Here is a 22471-nt window from a genome sequence, read left to right on the forward strand (position 1 = left end):
TTTGTTGTTGAGAATATATCTGTCAATTTATATTTGCAAACTTTTGATATATGTGATAGAGGAGAGTACACCCTAGCGTACTGGAGGAGACAGTTTTGCCTTTCTCTCAGTGTCTTTCACCATAATTCTTTCCCGCTTTTACATTTAAATCTGTGTGATTTCTTAAAATGGGACTGTGGCTAACACTTATTCTAAGCTTTATATTATTTATTGGCAAAACACAGAGGCATCAAGAAAGACACGTCCGGGTATCTTAATGTATACTTTCAAAACATCGAGAATTCTTTGGAAATTGGTCAAGGCATTTAATTTTACTGAAATGCTTATTTATTTATTTTGCTTTAAAAAATACAGTCTATGATATTCTCAGGAATGTAAATAACATGCATGGACAGTTGACCTTTTCATTTTGCCTCTATTGAGTTGAGTTTTTATCTTTTTTTCTTGCTTTTTAAAGTATGCCAGCCAGAGAGGCGTGAACTTACGGCTTTGAAATGTACTTGCTATGTAGCAGTAAGAAGGGGAGTCTCTGTCTTGGGTAGTTCTCTCTGTGAATCACGTGATGTTTGTGACCTGGTAGGGAATATTCCAGGATGGGAATAGCTTAACATCTGGTGTCTGTATGAGTTATTCCTGAACTCCATGGAACATTAAATGGAGGTTTTCCCTTTCTGTTGCCACACATTTCATTTCAGTAAAGATGTGCTTGTGAGAGTTTAAGCAACGTTTTGGATTGAACAGTGGGGTTATGGAGTGATTCCCAGATCAGTGTGAAGGTGTATTCTATTCCAAGGTGTTTCAAACTGTTTGTAGTGGTCACAGTGAGTGAATTCATTCTGTTTCACTCCGGTGCCTGTCAGTTTTTTTGTTTATTGTATGCCTTCCCTGGCTAGAATATCATGTTCATGAGAGTAGGGAATGTGCCTGTTCCATTCACTGCTGTGTCTCTGGCTTCTAGAACGTGGTAGGTGCTCAGTATGTATTTCTGAATGAATAACTATGTAGGTGTTTGAAAGAATCAGCTCAGGAATATGCCCAGCTACTATATTTTTCTACTTTCCTTTTTGGCCATTTCCATGTGCATATCTTAAGTGTATATGATTTGAATGGTATAGAGAAACCTCTTGCAGAGCGAAGAAAATAGGCTAATTAGAGTCATGACTGTTAACCTTTGAAGAGTTTTCTGTTTCCCTCTGTGGGTAATAGACATCATGTCAGTGAGAGAGACTAGAAAAATGCTAAGGAGGGACTCGAGTTAACCTGGGTAGCACCAAAAGCCTGAATCACATTTAGTGGTTTTACAGCGTGAGTTTCTGTTTGCAGGGCACTCTGTACAGTATTAATGTTCTCAGGTTGGATTCGCTCCCAGAAATAAACCCATTAGTCTGCTGCGAAGCAGGGAGCCAGGGTTTCTATTTTGTTTTGCCCATCCCCCTCACCCACCTCCCACTTCACACCACCTCCAAACTGAAAATAAGGGTTTTCAGCATGCTATGGAATTAAAGGTAAAAGCCCTGTGATATATTTGGAAGAAGTGATCAGATGTACATCTTGAGTATTTTCATTTTTGATTGACTTTGAAGCATAGGTGGAGTCTGAATGAAGCAGAAAGACCATTGGGGGGAGGGGAGGTTATCAAATGTACCTCTGATTTTTGTTTTGTTTTTTGAAATACATAATTTTAATCAGAAAATTACTCATTGGGCAGACTCCTTGGTTTGTGCTTTTTGAGTTTTCAGTTTATGGATAGAAGTACAACTTTATAAGCTAAATGTATAACTATAGGAAGGAAAACAAGGGTTGCCAGCCTCTGAAAGCAACATTGCAGCCTGCTAGGTAGGTAGCGACCCTCTGGGCAAAGACAAGTGTGATTTTCTAATGATCTTATTTATGCTCTGATTTCACGTCCCCTGAGGGGTAATCTCAGTAGATGTTATTTCTCACCTGCTGAGGTGGAAGCGGCCCAGTACCTGCCAGGTGCAGGTAGGATGGTGCGCCATTATCTGCCAGGCTGTTTGCCCACCCTGCCTGCGAAGCTCTGTTAAACTGCCCAGACCCATTGGTGACTCAATTATCCCCTCCTTTCTTTCTTTTTTTTTTCTTTGCTACAGACCGTAAAACCATGGGAAACGCAGAAAGTCAAAATGTAGAGCATGAGTTTTATGGAGAAAAGCATGCCAGCCTGGGGCGCAAGCACACGTCGCGTTCCCTGCGCCTGTCGCACAAGGCGCGGCGGACCAGGCACGCTTCCTCGGGGAAGGTGATCCACAGGAACTCCGAAGTGAGCACCCGATCCAGCAGCACCCCCAGCATCCCCCAGTCCTTGGCCGAAAATGGCCTGGAACCCTTCTCCCAGGAAGGCACCCTCGAGGACTTCGGGAGCCCCATTTGGGTGGACCGAGTGGATATGGGCTTGAGACCCGTGTCGTACACCGATTCTTCTGTCACTCCCAGCGTAGACAGCAGCATCGTCCTCACAGCAGCCTCTATGCAGAGCATGCCAGACTCGGAGGAGAGCAGGCTTTACGGAGATGACGCTACATATTTGGCTGAGGGAGGCAGGAGACAGCATCCCTATACATCCAACGGGCCCACATTCATGGAGACGGCGAGCTTTAAGAAGAAACGCTCCAAATCTGCAGACATCTGGCGGGAGGACAGCCTGGAATTCTCACTCTCTGATCTGAGCCAAGAACATTTAACAAGCAACGAGGAAATCTTGGGTTCCGCGGAAGAGAAAGATTGCGAGGAGGCTCGGGGGATGGAAACCGGGGCGAGTCCCCGGCAGCTCAGCGCCTGTCAGCGTGCCAACTCCCTGAGTGACTTGTATGCTCAGAAAAACTCTGAAGTGATGGCAAATGGGGGGCCGAGGAGCAAATTTGCGGGCTACTGTCGGAATTTGGTGTCTGATATTCCTGATCTTGCAAACCATAAGATGCCACCAGCTGCTGCTGAAGAGTCTCTTCCCTACAGTAATTATAACACACTTCCCTGTAGGAAATCTCACTGTCTTTCTGAAGGTGCCACCAACCCACAAATTAGCCATAGCAACAGCATGCAAGGCAGAAGAGCAAAAACAACTCAGGTAAAGTGACTGAAGTCTGTTTCAATATTTTGGAAATGGTGCATGACTTTATAGGTGAATGATTTTGCTCTTCTAAGGTTCCTCTCTTTTTGTCGGGTTTTTCCCTGTTTGCGGGGTGGCTGCTGCAGCTGAGGCTGCTTCTGGAGGATGCATCTGTCTTTTGCTTTGCCCTTCTTTCAGTTCTGTGCTTAAGGGGTGGGGATTAAGGAAAGAGTTGGTGTGGGGGGTGATGTGATAGGAGTGGGAATAAAGCTGGTAAGTTCTTATTGAGAAACTGCCTCTCGAACTCGGATTTTCCACAGCATCTTGTCTATTCTAAGCTTCCTTTCTAACGTGGTCCTGTCAGTGGACAGATGGCCGTGGTGGGTTGTGGGCTCTCAGAGCTTACTTCTTCCGCGCTGCTGGTGGGAAGAGGTTAGTCGGAAGCTCGTTGGAGGAGGTGTTTTGGATTCAGGGCGGGCTCTGGTCATCTGTCAGCCTCTCTCAGAAGTTGGCAGGCTCCCTGCCTTACCAGGAGCCATTTCAATTTCCTGTTCCTTGAGATGCAGTCCAGCCCCGTCTCTGGAGGGAGGTGGAACGGAAGGAATAACATGGGTGGGTTCTACTTTGCAGCCAACTAGTTGTTTGACCTTCAGCAAAGGCTGACCTCTAGTTGCTCCTCTGAAAAATGGGCGAGAGGGGTGTAAAAATGTTCAGCTTGCCTGCTTTGGGTCTAGGACATGAGAAAGTAGGTGTGAAAACATTTTTCAAAGATTTAAAAAGTATCTCACGAGTGAAAGGGAGACCCGTCACCTTCATTGAGGATGACAGTTAACATGAGGATAATAACATGTCAAGCAGTCCACATGCCGTGGTCATTTTCTGATTCTGCTGCTCTCCATCGTGGAGTGCCAGCAGCCCTGGCTTGTACTGAGGATGGGTTGGTGGTTTGCAGGATGGGGCTTCAGATCAGAATTGCAGATTGGGCCCATTTGCCGTGAAGAGGTGTATCAGCTGCCAGGTTGTCCAGTGAACGGCACTGCGGCCAGTGAGAAAGCAGCAGGTGCACTCGGGCCTGGCCAGTGGGGATGCTGCTGCACCTCTGGCCTCGCTCCACTGTGAGTCAGACAGGCATTTCGAGGTTAAGTTCTTTTGGAAAGTGGGTCTAAATATAATGGATAGACGATGAAGAACCTGGGGAGAGGGAGAGAATATTGGCATTAGACTCTTGGGTTCCTAACCAAAAGTGGGTGGTCTTTTTTGTTTGTTTGTTTGTTTTCTGTAATTTTCAAAATCTCAAGTTTCTAATTTTATTTTGGCATTTTAAAGTCCCATAAGTCATTTGGGGATACAGATTTATTTATTTATTTTTTACCAGTCTAGATTTGTTTATTAGAATAATTAAAATTTATTATATGTTCATCCAGGTTTATGTAGATTAAAGGAGTCTGACCTTTTCTCTGTTTTAAAAAATACATATTTTTAATTGTGGTAAAAATGCACGTAAATGTACCATATTAACCATTTGTAACCATTTGTTCAGGGATAGTAAGCACATTCACACTGCTGTGCAGCTGTCACAACCATCCAGGACTTTCTTCATCTTGCAGAACTGAAACTGTACCCACAAAACACCAACTCCCCATTTCTCCCTCCCCCAGCCCCTGCCAACCACCATTCTACTTTCTGTCTCTCGGGATTTGACTCCTCTAGGTCCCTCTATAAGTGGAATCATATAGTATTTGTCTTTTTTTGGGTATGGTTTATTTCACTTAGCATAATGTCCTCGAGGTTCATCCATGTGGTAGTATGTGTCAGATTTCCTTTCTTTCTTAAGGCTGAATAATATTCCATTGTTATACCACTTTTTAAAATGATATACTACTTTAAAAAAAAAAAATCCATTCATCCGTTGGAGAGTGAGAGTGAGTTTTGCTGATGGTGTCCAAGCCAGGCATCCTGGCTCCACCTCTTCTTACCTGGGTGACCTTGGGCAAAATTTTTAATTCTCTTGAAGCCTTAACTTCTTCATCTGTTAAATGGGGATAATAAGGCTTTTTGAGAAAACGGAATGAAATACCATGTGATGCACAGGGCCTGGTCCTTTGGAAACAGCCAGTAAGGGAAATTTTGTTAGTTGTTGTAATGTTCATTTTTATTAGGGATGTTATATTAGTTGAGGATGCACGATAATTTGATGTTTACATCAAAATTTGGTGACTTAGAAACAAGGTTGTTACAAGGCTGACTGCTTTGAGAAGGTGAGTGTGAAGCTTGTCTCTAGATGCACTCCCTGAATTTTTACCCATCATTTTTCTGAAGCGAGATTGTAATGATGGAAATGACCGAATAGCCCTCCTGTGGGCCCCTTGCCTACCCTGTGTGGGCTATTCCTGCACTGTCAGTTGGTCAGGTCAGGAGACAGGTGACATAGGTGACCTAATAAAGGGTTGCCGCAGGGGCACTGAACACTCTGTCTTGAAGACGTTGCCAGATTGGCTTTGTAGGACTGCTTCAAAGACATCTCCTTGGGAATTTAGAAAAGCACACATTGATGTAGAGGTTGGCAAAGGAACGTCATCTGTGGCTGTCACTTTTACCTGGAACAATGCTAAGTTAGCACACATTTACTGTAAAATTTAAGAGGGGTGCCCGGCTGTCCTCTGGCTCCCTGGCTCCCTGTCTCCAACACTGGGGACAGTTGGACCTCAGCTTTATCTTACACTGCTGATGGGGGGTGAGCCTTTGAGTCATGACTGCCCCTGAAAGCGGGGCAGAGCAGCTGTCCCCTTCAGAGCCGGTACTACTAGAAGCTCTCATGTGTAATTGGTTCATGAAATTTCCATTCTTTGGCTTGTCGCCTTTTAAAATTGTTAATATATGGAAGTGAGGTCATCTAAATGTGGTATCTCCTAAAGTCACCGCTGAGGCAGCTTAATGTAATGCAGAGTGCAGCAGGCTAAGAATCCTAAGAAGGACATTTGCATCCTGGCTCACTCCTTACTGACCTTGGGCAAGTCGCTGCGCCCTGTGTGCTGACTCTCTGTCCAGGGTGAGTGACACCAGCCTCTGACAGGGCCCTTAGGAGAACCAAATGGGCTACCACGAAGGGTAGCCTTTTGTGCAGTCTATCAAATGAATGCAAGTATTCTTTTCTTATTGACTTTATGTGTGGAGCGAGGATCTTTCATACTCGAAACAAACCCCAGAATGATGCCCAACACGCCACCCACCCACGCTTCCTAGTCTAAGTCTGGCGTGTTTCTCCAACTCAATTTCTTGAGAACCCACTATGTTCCAAACAGTGTATTTTAAGAGGCAGTTGGTGTAGAAGCTTCCCTGAAAATAATTCGTTTCTTTTTTTTTTTTCTTGGTAAAAGTTTCTGACCCAGGGGACCTCTTCAATGAAGTTTGGTCGTAGATACTCAAGTCCTCATCTGCCCTTGTGATGTAGTTGAATCTCTAATTGTCCTGTCAGCAGTTTTACTCCCCAGAAAAGCATTCCTGGCAGACATTTGGTCCAAGAACATGGTCTCTAACTGGGAGAAAATCATTTTTATCCGAAATAATGTGTACAAGTTCTGTTTATTTGAAATGATCAAGAAAGAGTTTTTTTTACCATTCTTCCTGTTTTTGTATTTGTTCAGTAGTTGGACATGTTACTGAAACTTGAAGGCACAGGAATTCACATTTAAGTTGTAAAAAGTGACGCATATTGTGTGTCTGTCGCCTAGTAAGTGCCGAGGAGTTACGATTTGTTTAATTCAACGTATTTGTGTATGTATGTGCACTGTGTATACAAGTTTGTCTTGCGAGTCAGTCTGGTATTTGTTTATTGGGAGAGTTTACTTTATTGATCTGCGTAGAAACACAGAGCAGATTGCTCCTTCTTTGATACCATGTTTCCCCAAAAATAACACCTAGCTGGACAATCAGCTCTAAAGAATCTTTTGGAGCAAAAATTAATATAAGACCAGGTATCATATCATATCACATCATATCATATCATAGTAAAATAAGACCAGGTCTTATATTAATTTTTGCTCCAAAAGATGCATGAGAGCTGATTGTCCGGCTAGGCCTTATTTTCAGGGAAACACGGTACCTCATTGGTCTTTTGTCCTGCACTTTGCTCTCTTGCATTCCCACGGTTAACAGGCAGAGTTGGCAGCCTGGTGTCACGTGAAGAAGAGGCTCTGAAGTCCAGCAACTCTGAACCTGTGGGTTTGAGCCCTGTTACCTGTTGGTTATGTAACCTAGATGGAGCTCAGTGCCTCTTTAATGAGGCTAATGTGAGTGTTCCACCTGGGAATGGATGTAAAGCTCCTGGCACCATGTCTCACTTGTGATAGACGCTCAGTACATGATGGCTATTAGTTGTGACGGCCAAGTTTGGCATCATATTCTTGAGTTCAGCTCTCCTGTGTCTCAGACTTTCAGCGGGTGAGGTAGAGAGAGAAAACTGCCATCTGATGGAGCATCATTTAGCCAGGTTCTGTGTTTCAAAGGGAAACTCTGGCTTGGAGCCACTGTGCATAAGTTGTGAGGAGAGCCTCATGCATCCATTCAGGAGATGAAGGAATGTGAGAGGCTGTATTGAGTGTCTCAAGGAGCCACAACCTTAGGGAGAGCAGCACAGGTCCCAGATCCTTGAGGATAGGTGATGCTGTTGGCTAGGTTTCTGTGTTTGTCCCGTTTTTGACAACCTCAATGTTCCCAGAAATTCTTCACCCTGTAGTAAGGACTGGGAATGAGGTGTAAGGCGGAGCTCTCAACCAGAGCTTCCGGCCCTTGTGAGCTACCGACAGCAATGTTTTTCAGTCTGATTTTGAGTCACCAACTCAGAGATCATGTCTGTCCAACTCCATCACTTTTCAGGGGAGGAAGTAGATCTAAATGGAGTGGGTGACAAGGTCTCACAACTGGATTAAAATCCTGTTCTGACTCACAGACCAGGGTCCATTTTTCAGAAGCATACCCCCCACACTGCACTCCAACGGGTTTCAGATTTTAAGATCAAACCTCTCAATTTTGGGACAGAAATCAAAAAGGGGGGAGGGATTGTTGGCTGAAAAGAAAATAGTAGCTGCCCACGACTGTGACTCGAAACAGTGGTTACTCAGAGGTGACCATGACAACTTTAGAAGGAGCCATACCTGATGTTTTCTTCCTTGAATAAATAAGCAAGTAACAGGATTGGGGATTTCACTATCAGTAAGAGAATCTTGAGTTCCTAGAACAATTTTGTTGATTTTTAGAATATTGCTTTGTTTTACAACATCACTTAAATGGCTCAGGAATAGTAAGTGTTTCCCCCGAGCTGAAAATTGACGTCAACATCCGGGAGATTCTTAACCTTTGGTCTCAGACTCCTTTGAGAATCGCATGAAAAATTTGGACCTTTTCCTGAGATAAACACATGGACCACCCTTCCTCATATAATTTCAGCAGCTCCATGGGTCCTACCAAGTTCATTTAGAAGCTTCTAGTTAAGAACCTCAGGTTAATTCTTTGTAAAACAAAGTATTTCATATAAAAGCCATTGAAAAAAAATTATCTTCCTTCCCTTCGTCCTTTGTCATCTGTTTGATGCTTCTTTTTCCCTTTCCTCTTGATCTTTATTTTTCTGGCATGTAAGTTAATTGAGATATTTATTTTGAAAACAAGCCCATTCATTTTCTACAAGAGTATCCAGCTCTTTTCCAAAATCTTCTTTTGGGGAGGGGGGCGGTGGGTAAGTAGTTGAGGGATGGCTTATGTCTGTGATTCTCAGGCCTCTTTATACTCTAAAAATGTATTGCAGACTCCAAGCAGATTCTGTTCATGTGGGTTGTATCTATAAATATTTATCACATTAGAAAGTGAAACGGATATGTAAAAAATACTTGTTAATTCATTTTAAAATAGCAGCAATAAAATCCATTGCATGTTCGCATAAATTATTTAAAAAAGTTTTCTTTTCCAAAATATAAACTAGTGAGAAGAGCGGCATTGTTTTATGTATTTGCAAATCTCTGTAATTTCTGGCCTAACAGAAGACACTCGTCTCTGTATCTGCTTCTGCCTTCACTCTTTTGTGATATGCTGTTTTGATTGGACTATATGAGGAAAATCTGGCCTTGAACAGGTAGGTGGAGAAGGGAACGTCCTTCGGGACGCTCTGCAATTACCTAAGGACACTTGGTCCACACTCTGACTGCTGCTCATTTATGCTAGTGTAGGCTCTGGAAGTTCAGGCCTTTGAATATCGCATTCTTAGTTGAGTACACCAGGAGAGGAAAGTCTGTGTCCCTTGATGCAAATTATGTCACCCAATGTGAAATTGCTGGTTTCCTAGCATAAATGAAGAGGAAGAGGGGCAGGAATCGGGAGCTTAGAGCCCTGTCAGCCAGCTTTCGAGGAAACTGAGAGCATCTGCAAGGAGCCCGGGGAAGAACTCAGGACACACCCACAGGCTTTTCACTGTCATTTGGGCCCGTTTTTCTTTGGGCCACCCAGTGACAGAATATTTCATTTGGGCCATGAAACAGCCCACTATGTCTTTCTTACTTCCTCGACTGAAAGAAAAAAACCATAAAGAAAAAGATTTAAACGGACTCTGGTTGTATCCATAAAAGACATCATCCTGGCTGGCTTGAAGATTGCAAAGCTCATAAGCCCTACACTTAGGACTTCTTTGTCACCTCAGCTATAATTGAGCGTGAGCTGAGGCTGGAAATAACTAAACCTTTAAATCAAACTAAAATGTATTCCATGAGAAACTGTTTTCCTTGTTTTGCGATTATGGGAGAAAATGAACAGCAGTTAAGTCATTCAACAATTTCTTTCTTTTTTTGAAGTGCCTACCCCATGCCAGCCACTATTCTTGGAACTTGGGATGCGTCAAGGAGCTAGTTAGGGGTGATGTGGGGGTGTGTGTGTGCAGAAAACAGCATAATAAGCACATGGCGTTCTATGGAGAAAAGACAGGACAAGAGGAGGAAGATTGGGTAGTGGGGGGTGTGGGAGGCAATTTCAGATAAGGTGGTCACGTTGGCCCCCTGGGACGGCCGACTTGGGTAGGGACTTGAAGGGGGGGGGGTTGGCCATTGATTTGTAACATGAGAGTGTGCCCTGCACGTTTGAGGAAGAGCAAAGAGGCCAGTGTGGCAGGAACAGAGTTGGGACGGGGGAACAGAAATGCTGCAGAGATGTGGCATGGCGGTCGGAGACGGGAAAGAGGCTTCCAGCTGTGGGAAGGAGGGACTTGAGCTGAGCCTTGACGGATAAGTATTTGTGGAAGCAAGAAAGGTTGGGAGCTGATACTAGAATGAATCCTTCCACTTCCCTGGTGGCTTGGTCATCAAATGCTAGAAAGCTCAAATGCTAAGGCTGGACATTGGGGAAGGCCTTGAACGACAGTCCGAGGAGCCCTCCACATCGCTCCTGGGAGGCTGACCGAGCAACAACCTGCCCACGGGAGCTCATTGCTGAACCAGGGACGTGGCTCTAGGAAAGGAAGGACAGCGTCAGGAGGTAGTGAGGAGGGGAAGGGTGACCAGAAACAAGGTTTGAGGCTTGCACGTATGTGGAAAGGCAGATGAAAGGAGAAAAGATGATTCATTAACTCAGACACAGAGCACTTTCCAATCTGGAGATACCTGAAGCAACGTTCATGCATTTGCCAACTTTCTTCTGAGTCCCTTTTTAGCAACAGTAAGAACTTCGGTTCCACTGGTTGTAATTGAGAGAAATTCTGAGTCACTCCCTTTGGGAATCATTAGAGAAGAAGAGAATGGGTGTCAGAAACATAAAAGGGTATGGAGATTTTGCCTTAGGAAAGGAAGAAGAGGGAAATAGAGCCAGTTTTTGGAAATGTCTCAAAGGGAGTGAGGAATGTGTATAGGGGCTAATAGTGGGATGCTCAGGAGGTAGAATTTACAAACTTCAGAATTAAACATTTTAAAAGGCACTGGATATTTGGGAGAGAAAGAAACAAAGGCCTTACAATGATGGAAAACTGACACTATGCTATTTCTAGCAAATTAGGAATGGCAATTATAATATTAGTAGCAGTGCCCAGTAGTTACTAATTTACAGTATAAAAAATAATCACCGTTTTCTTAGTTTATTGTGCTGTTTTGTGAATATGAAAATAATTAAAAGGGACTTCATAAGCTCTCACCAGCCTCGGTCTGCCTATCTGTTTTTCCCATGAGAACTTATTTTTCTCCAAGTTCTCAGAAATAAACAACCTTTCTTCCAGGTTAGTGCAGGAAGCTGGGAACAGAGATTAGGCAGTGCCTTTTCTTCTTGGGCCTAGATGTAAGGAGGCTGAAGATGGATATTATAGTAATCATAGTTAACGTTTCGAGCAGGTACCATGTGCTCGGCAGTTTGGGGAACTTTTGTTGGGTTAACTCAATCTCGTGGCATCTTACAAAATGTCTTAAAGAGTAGATACTCTTTTTATCCCCATGATAGAGATGAGGAAACTGGGAAATTGGTTCAGAGTCATTTGCCTAGAATTGATATTTCCTGTAATGAGATTATCAAGGGAGAGTATATTGAGTACAATAAGTAGCCAAGGAGAGAGCAGTGGGAACCACAGACTGTTCCTGTGTGTGTGTGTGGTGGGGGGTTACTTACATTTTAGGGATACCGTGTTTCCCCGAAAATAACACCTAGCTGGACAATCAGCTCTAATGAGTCTTTTGGAGCAAAAATTAATATAAGACCCAGTCTTATTTTACTATGAGACCTGGTCTTATATAATATAATATATATTATATTATAATTTATATTAATATTGTAAAATTATATATATTATATAATTAATATTAATAATATATAATATAATACCAGGTCTTACATTAATTTTCACTCCAAAAGACGCATTAGAGCTAATTATTTGTCTAGTCTTATTTTCGGGGAAACACGGTAAGAAGATGAGAAACCAGAGGCAGAATATTTTAGAATTTAATAAGGCAGAAGTTGTTCTAATTCAAGGCTTCTGCAGGTCAAAATTTCCTCACCCCAGTGAAATTCAGTGAACTCTCTTCTCCACTGTATTTGTCTTCTCCAGTCAGGTGTATTAAAGCAAAGCTGGATTCATGAGGGAAATTAAACCAAGTAACCAACAAAACAGTTTCTAACTGCATTCGAATTATAACTACAAGGGGTCAGTTGGTCCTACTGGTTTCTGAATTTTCCCAGGGCCCTTGAACTTTGTGGCTAATTACCTTTTCAAAATTGTGTTCACCCATCATGAACACAGGAAACCTCTCGGTACAGTTGACTCTTGAACAATGCAGGGTAGGGGTACCAAACGCCTGCTCCATCAAAAATCTATGTATAACTTTGGACTCCCCAACACTTTACTAATAGCCTACTGTTGGCTGGATGCCTTACCGATCACGTAAACAGTCAATTAACACATATTTTGTATGATCTGTATTATGTTCTGTGTTTTTACAATAAAGTAAGCTAGAGAAAAGAAAATGTTATTAAGAAAAGTATAAGGAAGAGAATATACATTTGCAGTATTTTTTAGGGAAAATCTGCATATAAGTGGGCCTCTGCAGTTTAACCATGTTGCTCAAGGGTCACCTGTATTTTTAAGTTCCCTGTGGAAACAGCTTGAGCTCTGCTACAATATGTCATTAGCCCACATTCATACCAGGTGACCCTTCAGCTTTCAAGGCAGTGAAATCAGGCTTTGAATTTGCCTCTTGCCTGCTCCATTTTAGTACTAGAGCTGATTTAAGCATTTGTTGCCCCACTAACGTGACTAAGACAACTCTTGCCTAGCAGCTGTTGAGTGTTTTGGGCTACAGCTGGCCACTTGTGCATCCAATAGGAAAGTGAGTACGTTCGTGCTGGGAAACTGCCAATGGAATGGAGACTGGTGAGTGTGTTCAAATCTGGCTGGGAGGGTCGGTCCTGGGAGAGCAGGATGTAAGAGCCTCTGTACTCCACGAATGTTGTTTATAATTGGAAACCTCTTCGATGGAGTGTTTCTAACATGGAGAGTTTATTTTGAGCAGTTTTCAGGAAATCTCTGACCGAATCATGCTCTGTTGGGAGTTACTTTCCTGTTGAGTAAGGGTCTTACCATTTTCCTTGATTGCCTCTGATTGCCTTATTGCCTTTTGGATTAAAATTCAGTATTTGGTTCTATATTCTAGGACCAATCACATGCTAAGACCTCTAATTAGAGAAGAAGGAGCACACCTTGCATTTGCTACAAAGGCTGCTGGGGCTCTTCCCTAGAGGTGGTCTCCTGGATTCCTTGCTGCTGGAAAGAGAGGGGAGAGTCACAGGGTCTTCTGAGTGTGGCGAGAATCAGGTCTCTCAGGTGTGAAGTGTCTGAGACTGAGGTGGGTTGAAGGAGGAGCCCATCGGAACGATGCCCACCAGGAACATTTGCTTCTCAGTGATGCTGCCTTTCTTCTGAGCTGTTGGAAATCGTAGAGTGGTATGCATCCTGGCATCTGAGAATGCTGGTGTTTGGGGTGTAGCCTCAGGGGGCAGCTGGTGTCTTTCAAAGTGTGACCCTTGAACCTCTGCATAAGGGTATCTGGTTTGGATCTGTGCTGCAGATTCTGAGACTTATACACTTGCATTTCTCGTGTGGCACTTAGGCATCTGGACAGAACAGCCCTACTAGAGATGATTCTTTCCCACAATAAGTTGGATTGGAGATGGCTGGCATATGGAACGTGGAGGCTTCCTTGACCACTCAGATGTTGAGTAGTGCCTCTGGATGGATAGTCATCATTTCCCACGATGCTAGAGCACAAGCTTCTGGGTAGTTGGGACATCCCAAGCTTCGTGACCAAATAGACACTGGGTCTGGGCCGCCAACGTTTCTTTCCCAACAGGCTGGGTCACATATTAATGGGGAGATGTGTACCACTGAGCCTGCCTAACCACTTGTGCAGACGAGGTGGAGCTGGCTTGGATCACATATGGAGAGCATTCCCCAGTGGTTACACTGGATTGTAGCCTCGAAAAGTACCCGGCTCAGCTGGGGCCAGCAGGCCTCTTACCTGGAGTCATTCATCACTTCTTTGCTCAGTTTAAGTGGCCGTCCCAGAGTTGAATACACACAGCCTGGGTCATTGCAAGGTTACAACGTCAGTTGGTATGAGCAGATGTTCAGGTCTGACAAAGAGGTGAGTGTCTATGAAGGCCTTATTCTTAGTTTCAGTAGAGACCTCAGGGCATTCTGTTAAGGGGTGAATGGTTTGTGGGAATGTAGTAGACTGTTAAGAGACATGTTCTTGAGGGTTTGCCGTCTGGTCTCTTCCTCTGTTTCCTTTGTCTTCTTTCATCTTCCCCTCCCTGTCACTTTCAGCTTTGAGCTCTTTTCATGCAAGTCAAGGCAAATAGATGACCAGGCGCTCAGCTTTTGCTGGGAAAACCTACAAGGGGCATTGTTGACAAACAAAGAGGGAAGCTGTGGATTTGACTATTTAGATAGAATCTGGTCAGATGCTGTTTGCAGCTAAGTGATGGGTCTACCAATATAATAGTGGAAAAAGTGGTTAAAAGTGGTTGGAAGGATGGGTTCCAACCTCCAACCTGCTACCAACAAGGCTTGTGACTTTTTAAGCCCCAGCATCCTCATTCTTTAACCAAGAAGATGGCTTTGCAAGGTCCCTTCCTGTTCTAGAGCTGTGGGAATTACAAGACGCCTGGAGTCATGTGTCTTCTCCTTTGTTTTGAAGTCTTTCACTTATGGACTAGCTTACCTGTGTAGGTTATCTTTCCCTGCCTTACAGAGAAGCATCTCACCTCTGCATTTTAGAGGAGAGTTTATAGCTGATTCTTTCACTTCTTTCAGAGAAGGACTGAGACATGAAATTCACAAACTCTTCATCCCCCACTGTTGATGGTTATCTTGAATAATCAATGATAGTCAAATTTACTTATTGTCTTATATCAAAAGGGAAGCAAAAAGGAGAAATGTGGTTTGATAACAGTGTTCTCCTGTTTGCACAGAGGATTTTTACCCACTGGATCTAGGTCCTTCAGAACCATCTATGGAGGTTAATAGGCAGGACAGCAGATAGCAAAATGATGGGACCATCAGCCACAGGGGCCTGCACCTCATCTGCATCTGTGGTTTCTTCATCCTCCTTGAGTCCCTCTAAATCCATTGGAAATGTAGTTGGTCTTAGAAGTTTTCTTAACTACTTCCTGTTGCTATCATCCCCTTTTACCTTACTCTTGTTTTCTCTTTCTTTCTTTCTTTCTTTCTTTCTTTCTTTCTTTCTTTCTTTCTTTCTTTCTTTCTTTCTTTCTTTCTTTCTTTCTTTCTTTCTTTCTTTTCCTTCCTTCCTTCCTTCCTTCCTTCCTTCCTTCCTTCCTTCCTTCCTTTCTTCCTTCTCCTTCCTTCTTTCTTTTTCTTTTCTTTGTAACAGTTTTAGATAGTAGAGAGGGTTCCTATTCACCCAATTAACCTTGAGCACCTGGCTGAGGTAGTATTTGCCAGGTTTTTCCACTGTTGAGTTACTGTTTCCACTCTTTGCATACTGTTCTTTTTGTTTTGTTTGTGGAAGATGTACGATGTGATGATTTAATATACATATGAATTGTGAAATGATTACTACAATCAAGTTAATTAACACATCCACCATCCCACATAAGTACCCCCCCCCCTTTTTTTTTTGGATGGTGAGAACACAAGATCTCTCTTAGCAGAATGTAAGTATACGGTTAAGTGTAGTCACCATGCTGTACATTAGATCTCGAGAACTTATTAATCTTATAGCTGGTAGTTTGTATCCTTTGACCAACATCTCCCATCCACCAGCCTCTGGCATCTGGCTGCCTCCATTCTACTGTTTCTATGAGTTCGACATAGATTCCGTATAGAAGTGAATCATACAGTATGTGTCTTTCGGTGTCTCCTCTTGCTTGTTTTCATGTCTGCCTATGCCCATCTTGGAGTTGCTCACTTAGTGTCTACGCATGATGAAGGTGACCTCTGAGGGCCCGAAGGTGGAACTGACTAAATGAGATGGTGGCGATACGGGCACAAGACTTGTCTGGGCCTCTGCAGGGCAGTATTAGTGACTTGGTTCATTCTGCCCCATTGCCTCTCAGCAAAGATTGGCGTGCAGAGCATTCATTTTTATGGCAATTCAGAATATCCTGCTAGTTTTTACATTTTCAAATCATAATTAACTATTTATGAGACTGAAAGGCTCAAAAAGTGGTTAAGCCCCCAAAGCATATATTGCTTTGCCATCTCTCCTGTGTCACTCACGTTCCCATTCTCTTTGAGAAAAATCAGTCTAATTTCTTATCCATAAGACTGTTGAGCTGTCCTGCCCAACATGGCTGTCATTATCCTCCCTTCATTACTACCATTATTTAATTATTGTTTATGGAGATGCCTGCAGCACTTTAGAGCAATTAAGATTCTGATTTAAGAACAGATCTGTCTGTGGCCCTGAAATGTTCAACTTGAGAGCAGGGGCAGTGTTTTGGAAGTTCCAAATGGGTTGAAACTGGGAATTGATACCCCCAGCATCTTGGCAGGTGCCCCAAGCTGTTACTTGGCCCAGGGGCGGCGAGTAGCTTGCTTCGGGCTCCTAGCATCCCAGCTTTGAAAGGGCAAGGTAATTGGAGAACCTGTGTTGGAGCTGTGGGCCCCACAGACTTATTTATTTAGCTCAATGTGAAGTGAGAGGCTGCTTGTTTTCCAGAAGCCAAGCTGATTAGGGCATGAGGACTCTTGCCTGCTCCTGGGATATGGGTCCTTGCTGGGTGAGTGGGTGAGGCGGTGCACTAGCTATCTTTTTAGTCACCACATTATAAAATAGTCTCCTAACCAGGCCCTTTATTTAAAAAAACAAAACAAAACTGTATCAGCTGTAAAGACCTTGTTATCCATTGTAACCCCCTACCTCCGAAACAACTAGCTAATCAGCCTGCAGAATTTCCTGGAGTTCCAGGCTGGTTGATGAGGGTGAGAGCGCTGAGCTCTCAGCATGGTGGTTGGGAGTATCTCAATAGCTGATTTGCCAATTAGTTAATTATCTAAGTCAGATAAATGATAAGCGCTTTGAAGTGTTCTTTATTTCTTTTATATTTCTTAAACATTCCAAATTGTTCACATTTGTACTAGGGCGCCTAAATGGATTTTCTGAGCCACTCTGCGGGCAAGTTAGGTTTGTGTGGGTCCAGGGGTTGAGGAGTAACTGGTCCAGGAGGGAGGCTGGGGGCCGCCATGGCCTGTGGGTCTCCTGCAGCTACACAGCCCCTGGCTGGACCGACAGGAACTCCTGGGTTACTCTCTGCCTGATGCATGCCTTTGTTTGTCTCCCTTTCGGCTCCCCAGGATGTTAATGCAGGTGAGGGCAGTGAGTTTGCGGACAGTGGGATCGAAGGGGCCACCACCGACACGGACCTCCTGTCCAGGCGATCCAATGCCACCAACTCCAGCTACTCGCCCCCCACCGGGCGCGCCTTTGTGGGCAGCGACAGCGGCAGCAGCTCCACCGGGGATGCGACGCGCCAGGGGGTGTATGAAAACTTCCGGCGGGAGCTGGAGATGAGCACCACCAACAGCGAGAGCCTGGAGGAGGCGGGCTCGGCGCACAGCGACGAGCAGAGCAGCGGTACCCTGAGCTCCCCGGGCCAGTCGGACATCCTGCTCACGGCCGCGCAGGGCACGGTGCGCAAAGCCGGCGCCCTGGCCGTCAAGAACTTCCTGGTGCACAAGAAGAACAAGAAGGTGGAGTCGGCCACGCGGAGGAAGTGGAAGCAGTACTGGGTGTCTTTGAAAGGTGAGAGCGCAATGCCCTTCCTCCAGCGCCCGCTATGCCCTGTGCTCCATGGCGCACCCGAGGCAAATGAGGTTTCCTAATCACACAGAATTTTATTATACACTAACTTCAAAAATTATTTTATTGTGCTAAGAATACTTCACATGAGATGTGTGCTCTGACAGATTTTTGTGTTCTTTGCGTCAGCGTTGGCTATAGGCACATGGTGGTATAGCAGAGCTCTAGAACTTAATCACCTTACTTAATGGAGACTTTGTCCCTTGATCAGTAACTCCCATTTGCCCCTCCCCACCAGTGCTGTCACAGTTAAGCTAAAGACCATCCCATGTCTAGTTTCATGTCTGATGACAGTTTTGGCGGTTGAGTTAAAAAAATTTTTTTTGAATCATTCAGGGTAGTAAAATGCCTCCCAAAGTGACTGAGAGGGAAGATCATTAGCTTAAGTCCTATGGGATTGCCACTTTTTAGGTAAAAAAAAAAAAAAAAGGTAGAATATTGCTAATTTCATAGTTTCAACCTAAGGCTGCATGGAACATGTAAGTCATAGTTTGTGAAAAGTCACAATTTTACAGTCATATTTATGTATTTGAGTGTGTGTATGGATAGCTATATATGCATGTATATATCACAGTCTTCATTAGTAAGTGTAATACTTTTATGTGTTATTTGTCGTTATTTTACATACATTTGTGAATGTGTATATATTCTTGTGCACATCTGCATATGTCTTGGTAATATAGAAATTGTAACACATTGTGAGCTCTGAGTCTTAAAGAGAAAAACACTTCTCAAGCCCACGTAGACTTTTTGTCACAAGCAAATATTGGAGCAGGGTTTACATACGGCAGGATAGGTTAGCTAGGTTAATAATGTGAAGGGCAAGCAGAGGAGGAAGAAGCTGGGGCTTGCCTGGTGTGGTACACACACTAGACCATTTGATACTGGATTTTACAAACTGTGTTTGGTGTGGGAACATCCAATCCTAGAGGCATGGACTAGCCCGGAGCTCTGTGCAGTGGTGCACAGGACAGCCCCCATGGGACAAGCAGGGTTTGGGTGGGCCTCATTACTCATTGTGCCAGCTGTTGCCTCAATGCCTGGCAAAACAGGAAGGGAGCATGCTAATTAGACTATAGGTCTTGCTGCTTGTCACAGAGACCCACAATGACATGTCTTAAGCAAGATAGAGCTTTATTTCCCTCCCACCTACCAGAGTCAGACCATCTAAGGTTGGTGTGGTGACTCTTTCCTATGAAGTCATACAGGGGCCTGGGCTCCTTCTGTCTTGTTGCTCAACTATTCCTAGAGCATTATCTTAATCTGATGAGGTCAACATACCTCACCAGCAGGTCCACATTCCAGTGGAACAATGGGGAAGTGGGGGGCATATCTCTCTTCACTGAGGGTACTACCTGGAAGTTGCCTGCGTCACTTGTGCTTCTGTCCCATTGGCCAGGAATGAGTCATGCCTAGCAGCAAGGGAGGCAGAAATGGCTGTTTTCCTCCTTGGTGGCATACTGGGGAGTCACTGTCCTACAGACGACTCTCTTCTCTTGTCAGCTAGTGCATGGCAGCTTCCCCTACTGCCAAGTGGCCTGTGTGTCAAATGTTACTGCATTTTAAGGGTGGGATGCAATCTTTCTTTTCATGTCCAGTTGTCAGACTTGCTGGGTTATTACATCTCATTGATCCACTTCCCAGAATGTCTTAGGAAGGGTCAGGTACTTTCTCATGTCCATTTCTCATTCTCAAAGTCTGCCTTAGTGCTTTGAAGTTTGAACAAAAGGCAGAATCATAGTACTTTCTGTGGAAAATTGCATGAAATGTTAATATTAAACTTTAAATTTTATTTCCTATGCTAAAGTAAATACCCTATTATAATACATGTAAAGTATATACTAAAATTTTAACACAGGTATGAAACAAGAATGTTAAATTTGAGAAAAATTCTATCAGTTCACACACACATGCTTTAATTTTGGTTTTCATTGTGAATTGGGGAAAGACCGCTATTTGATGTAGTGAGCCTGCTTGTGAAGCTTACATGTTCATCCTGTGGGAGTATTTTGGAGAACTGCTGTTCTTTCTCACGTGTGACCTGCATTGGCTTGATTTGGGGACACTACAGGGTTGTGTCTGAGGGGGCCTGGATCATGCCAGCTGCTCGGCTGTGGGGGGTAGAATGAGATAAAATAAAGGGAAAGCCCCCCTTTTCCACCTTTGCTCCTCCCCCAAATGTCTGTACCACTGGACACTGTAACTAACCTGTTCCCTTTAGCAGCCTGTCTTATCACTGGTTTTACTAATTATTGCTGAGTTTTTAACAGCCTGGATCAGAAGACCACCTGTATCACAGTTACCTGAGATACTTTCTGGGTTACACCTATACCTGCCGAATCTCAAAGTTCAGAGGTGGGGCTGCTATAACAAAGTACCACAGCCTGGGTGACTTAAGCAAAAGAAATTTATTTTCTCACACTTCTAGAACTAGAAGTCAAAGGTGAAAGTGTCAGCAGGTTTGGTTTCTTCTGAGGCGTCTTTCCTTGACTTGAAGACGGCCATCTTTCTCTGGTACCTTCATATGGTCTTCCCTCTGTACCTGTCTATGTCCAAATTCCCTCCTTCTTATAAGGACACAATTGTATTGGATTAGGGCCTACCCTTATGACCTCATCTTACCATAATTACCTCTTTAGAGACCCTATCTCCTAATAAAGCCACGTTGTGAGGTATTGGGTTAGGACTTCAACATAGGAATTTGGGGGATATAATTCAGCCCATGACAGGCCCTGAATTTGTGGTTTAAAAGAGATTCCCAGGTGATTCTTATACTGAATAACAATAATGAGGTGTTTTGTTTTTCACTTGGGACGGGGAAGAGGGGGCTGTTTTGTTTTGGCTGTTCCTTTAGAGAACAAATGGTACTGGAAGCCAGGGTGTGGTCATTCAGGAGCACAGCTCATGAGTCCATTCGAGGAGAAAGCCTTCACGTTCTTGGTGACCCAGATCTGAGTGACACAATCTGTCAGGATCCAGGTGCAGAACACAGAGCCATTGAGTCTTTGGCTTCTTAATCCTGACAGGTTCCCATTATATATTGACATATCCGGGGCTTGTTCATGTCACTCAAAGGCAGGGATTGCTGCTGACTTTTTCTTACCAACATTTGGATATTGAGAATTGAAAAACAGTACCTGCGAACTGTTGAATAGAGATTTCGCCAAAGATTCTTTCACTTTAGACAGGAAAATTAATTTTTAAAAAAGGTTTCACTTAGAATTAGTCTCTGGAGTGTCTCCATCGACAACTGAAGAGCACACAGATGATATTCAAGTGAAGATGAAAGTAAACGGACTGTTATCAGGGGAGCTTATGGTTCCTTGATTTGCTGCTTCGTATTAGTCTTAAAATTAGAACAAGTAGGTAATTGAGTGAAAGCTGATTTTTGCCACCTACTGTCATGGGTGATTATAAACCGAAGTTGAAAAATTTTGAAAACAGCAATTTGGAAAGGCCCTGGGAAGAATGTTCAGTGTGTACACATACCAGGATTTGTAGATGTCTCCTAATTCATTATCCGCAAGCTTCTTTCTCTGTTCCCAATCTATAGTGAAGTTTTGTTGCTTCTTTTCTGTTATGTATCTATAAATCATTAGTATAGTATTAGTCCTAAAGATTATATATAGCAGGGCTTCTAGACAGGGGCACTGTCAACATTTCCAGATAATTCTTTGTTATGGGGACAATCCTAGACATTGTGGATGTTTAGCAGCATCCCTGTTCTCTACCCACTAGCTGCTAGTAGCACCTCCCCTCGTTCCCACACCTCCAAAATGTGGCAACCAAAAATGTCTCCAGACATTGCCACATGTACCCTAGGAGGGCAAATGCCCCACCTTGAGAACTTCTGATTTGGAAAGGGGAAGCCTCCCCTTTCCATTTTTTTTTCTTCTCCTATTTATCTCTGAATCTATGCTAGCTTCAGGCATGGAAATAGAAGGTACAGATAATTCTGCAATGTGATATGTGTGTTTGTGAAAAAACTTCAAATCTTCAAAGTAACAAGGATTATGGGAAAAAAGGATGGGGCAGACTGCTCAATAAGTGTGTAAGTATATTACAGTAAGTCCTCACTTAACGTCATCGATAGGTTTTTGGAACTGCAGTGAAATATAATGAACGTATATTATATGAACGTATAATGAAACCAATTTTACCAAAGGCTAATTGATGCTATAAACAAGAGTTAAGTTCCAATATCATCTCATCAATGTTATAACGAAATGATGTTGAAGAAACGATCTTATTTGAGGACCTGCTGTATATGCATGTAGCTTTGTAAGGCAAAACTAAAGTAATTAAAAAAAAACAAACTCTACTGAAAATACTCACATAGTTAATATCTTAATTTTTAAAAATGAATAGCATGGAAATACATTTTTTTAAGTGACTATAAGTTGAATGGGTAGAGGGAAGAATTGAAACTCCTGAGTTGTAGAGACAAGAGCAACAATTATAAAATCATGAAACTCTGAAGCCCCATGCAATAGGACTTTTAAGCAAAGCTTGTGGTCAAACTGCAACACGGGAAAAATTGTGCAATGAAATTACATACCACTATGCTGCA

General features: G+C 43.4%; 1 protein-coding gene across 7 annotated transcripts in view; it reads left to right on the plus strand.

Moving 5' to 3' along the window:
* TIAM1 (TIAM Rac1 associated GEF 1) overlaps positions 1-22471 on the plus strand; it is a 362433-nt gene that overhangs the window by 229779 nt on the left and 110183 nt on the right. For all 7 annotated transcript variants that reach the window (XM_074326168.2, XM_074326172.2, XM_019730167.3 and 4 more), the window contains 2 exons: positions 2112-3085; positions 17397-17844. In XM_074326168.2, the coding sequence (XP_074182269.1) occupies positions 2123-3085; positions 17397-17844 (1411 nt within the window). In that variant the 5' untranslated portion in view covers positions 2112-2122. The remainder of the gene's footprint in view (positions 1-2111; positions 3086-17396; positions 17845-22471) is intronic.

Source organism: Rhinolophus sinicus, chromosome 17 (assembly GCF_057876585.1).
Source record: "Rhinolophus sinicus isolate RSI-liver-muscle chromosome 17, RSI-T2T, whole genome shotgun sequence".
Lineage (NCBI taxonomy): Eukaryota > Metazoa > Chordata > Mammalia > Chiroptera > Rhinolophidae > Rhinolophus > Rhinolophus sinicus.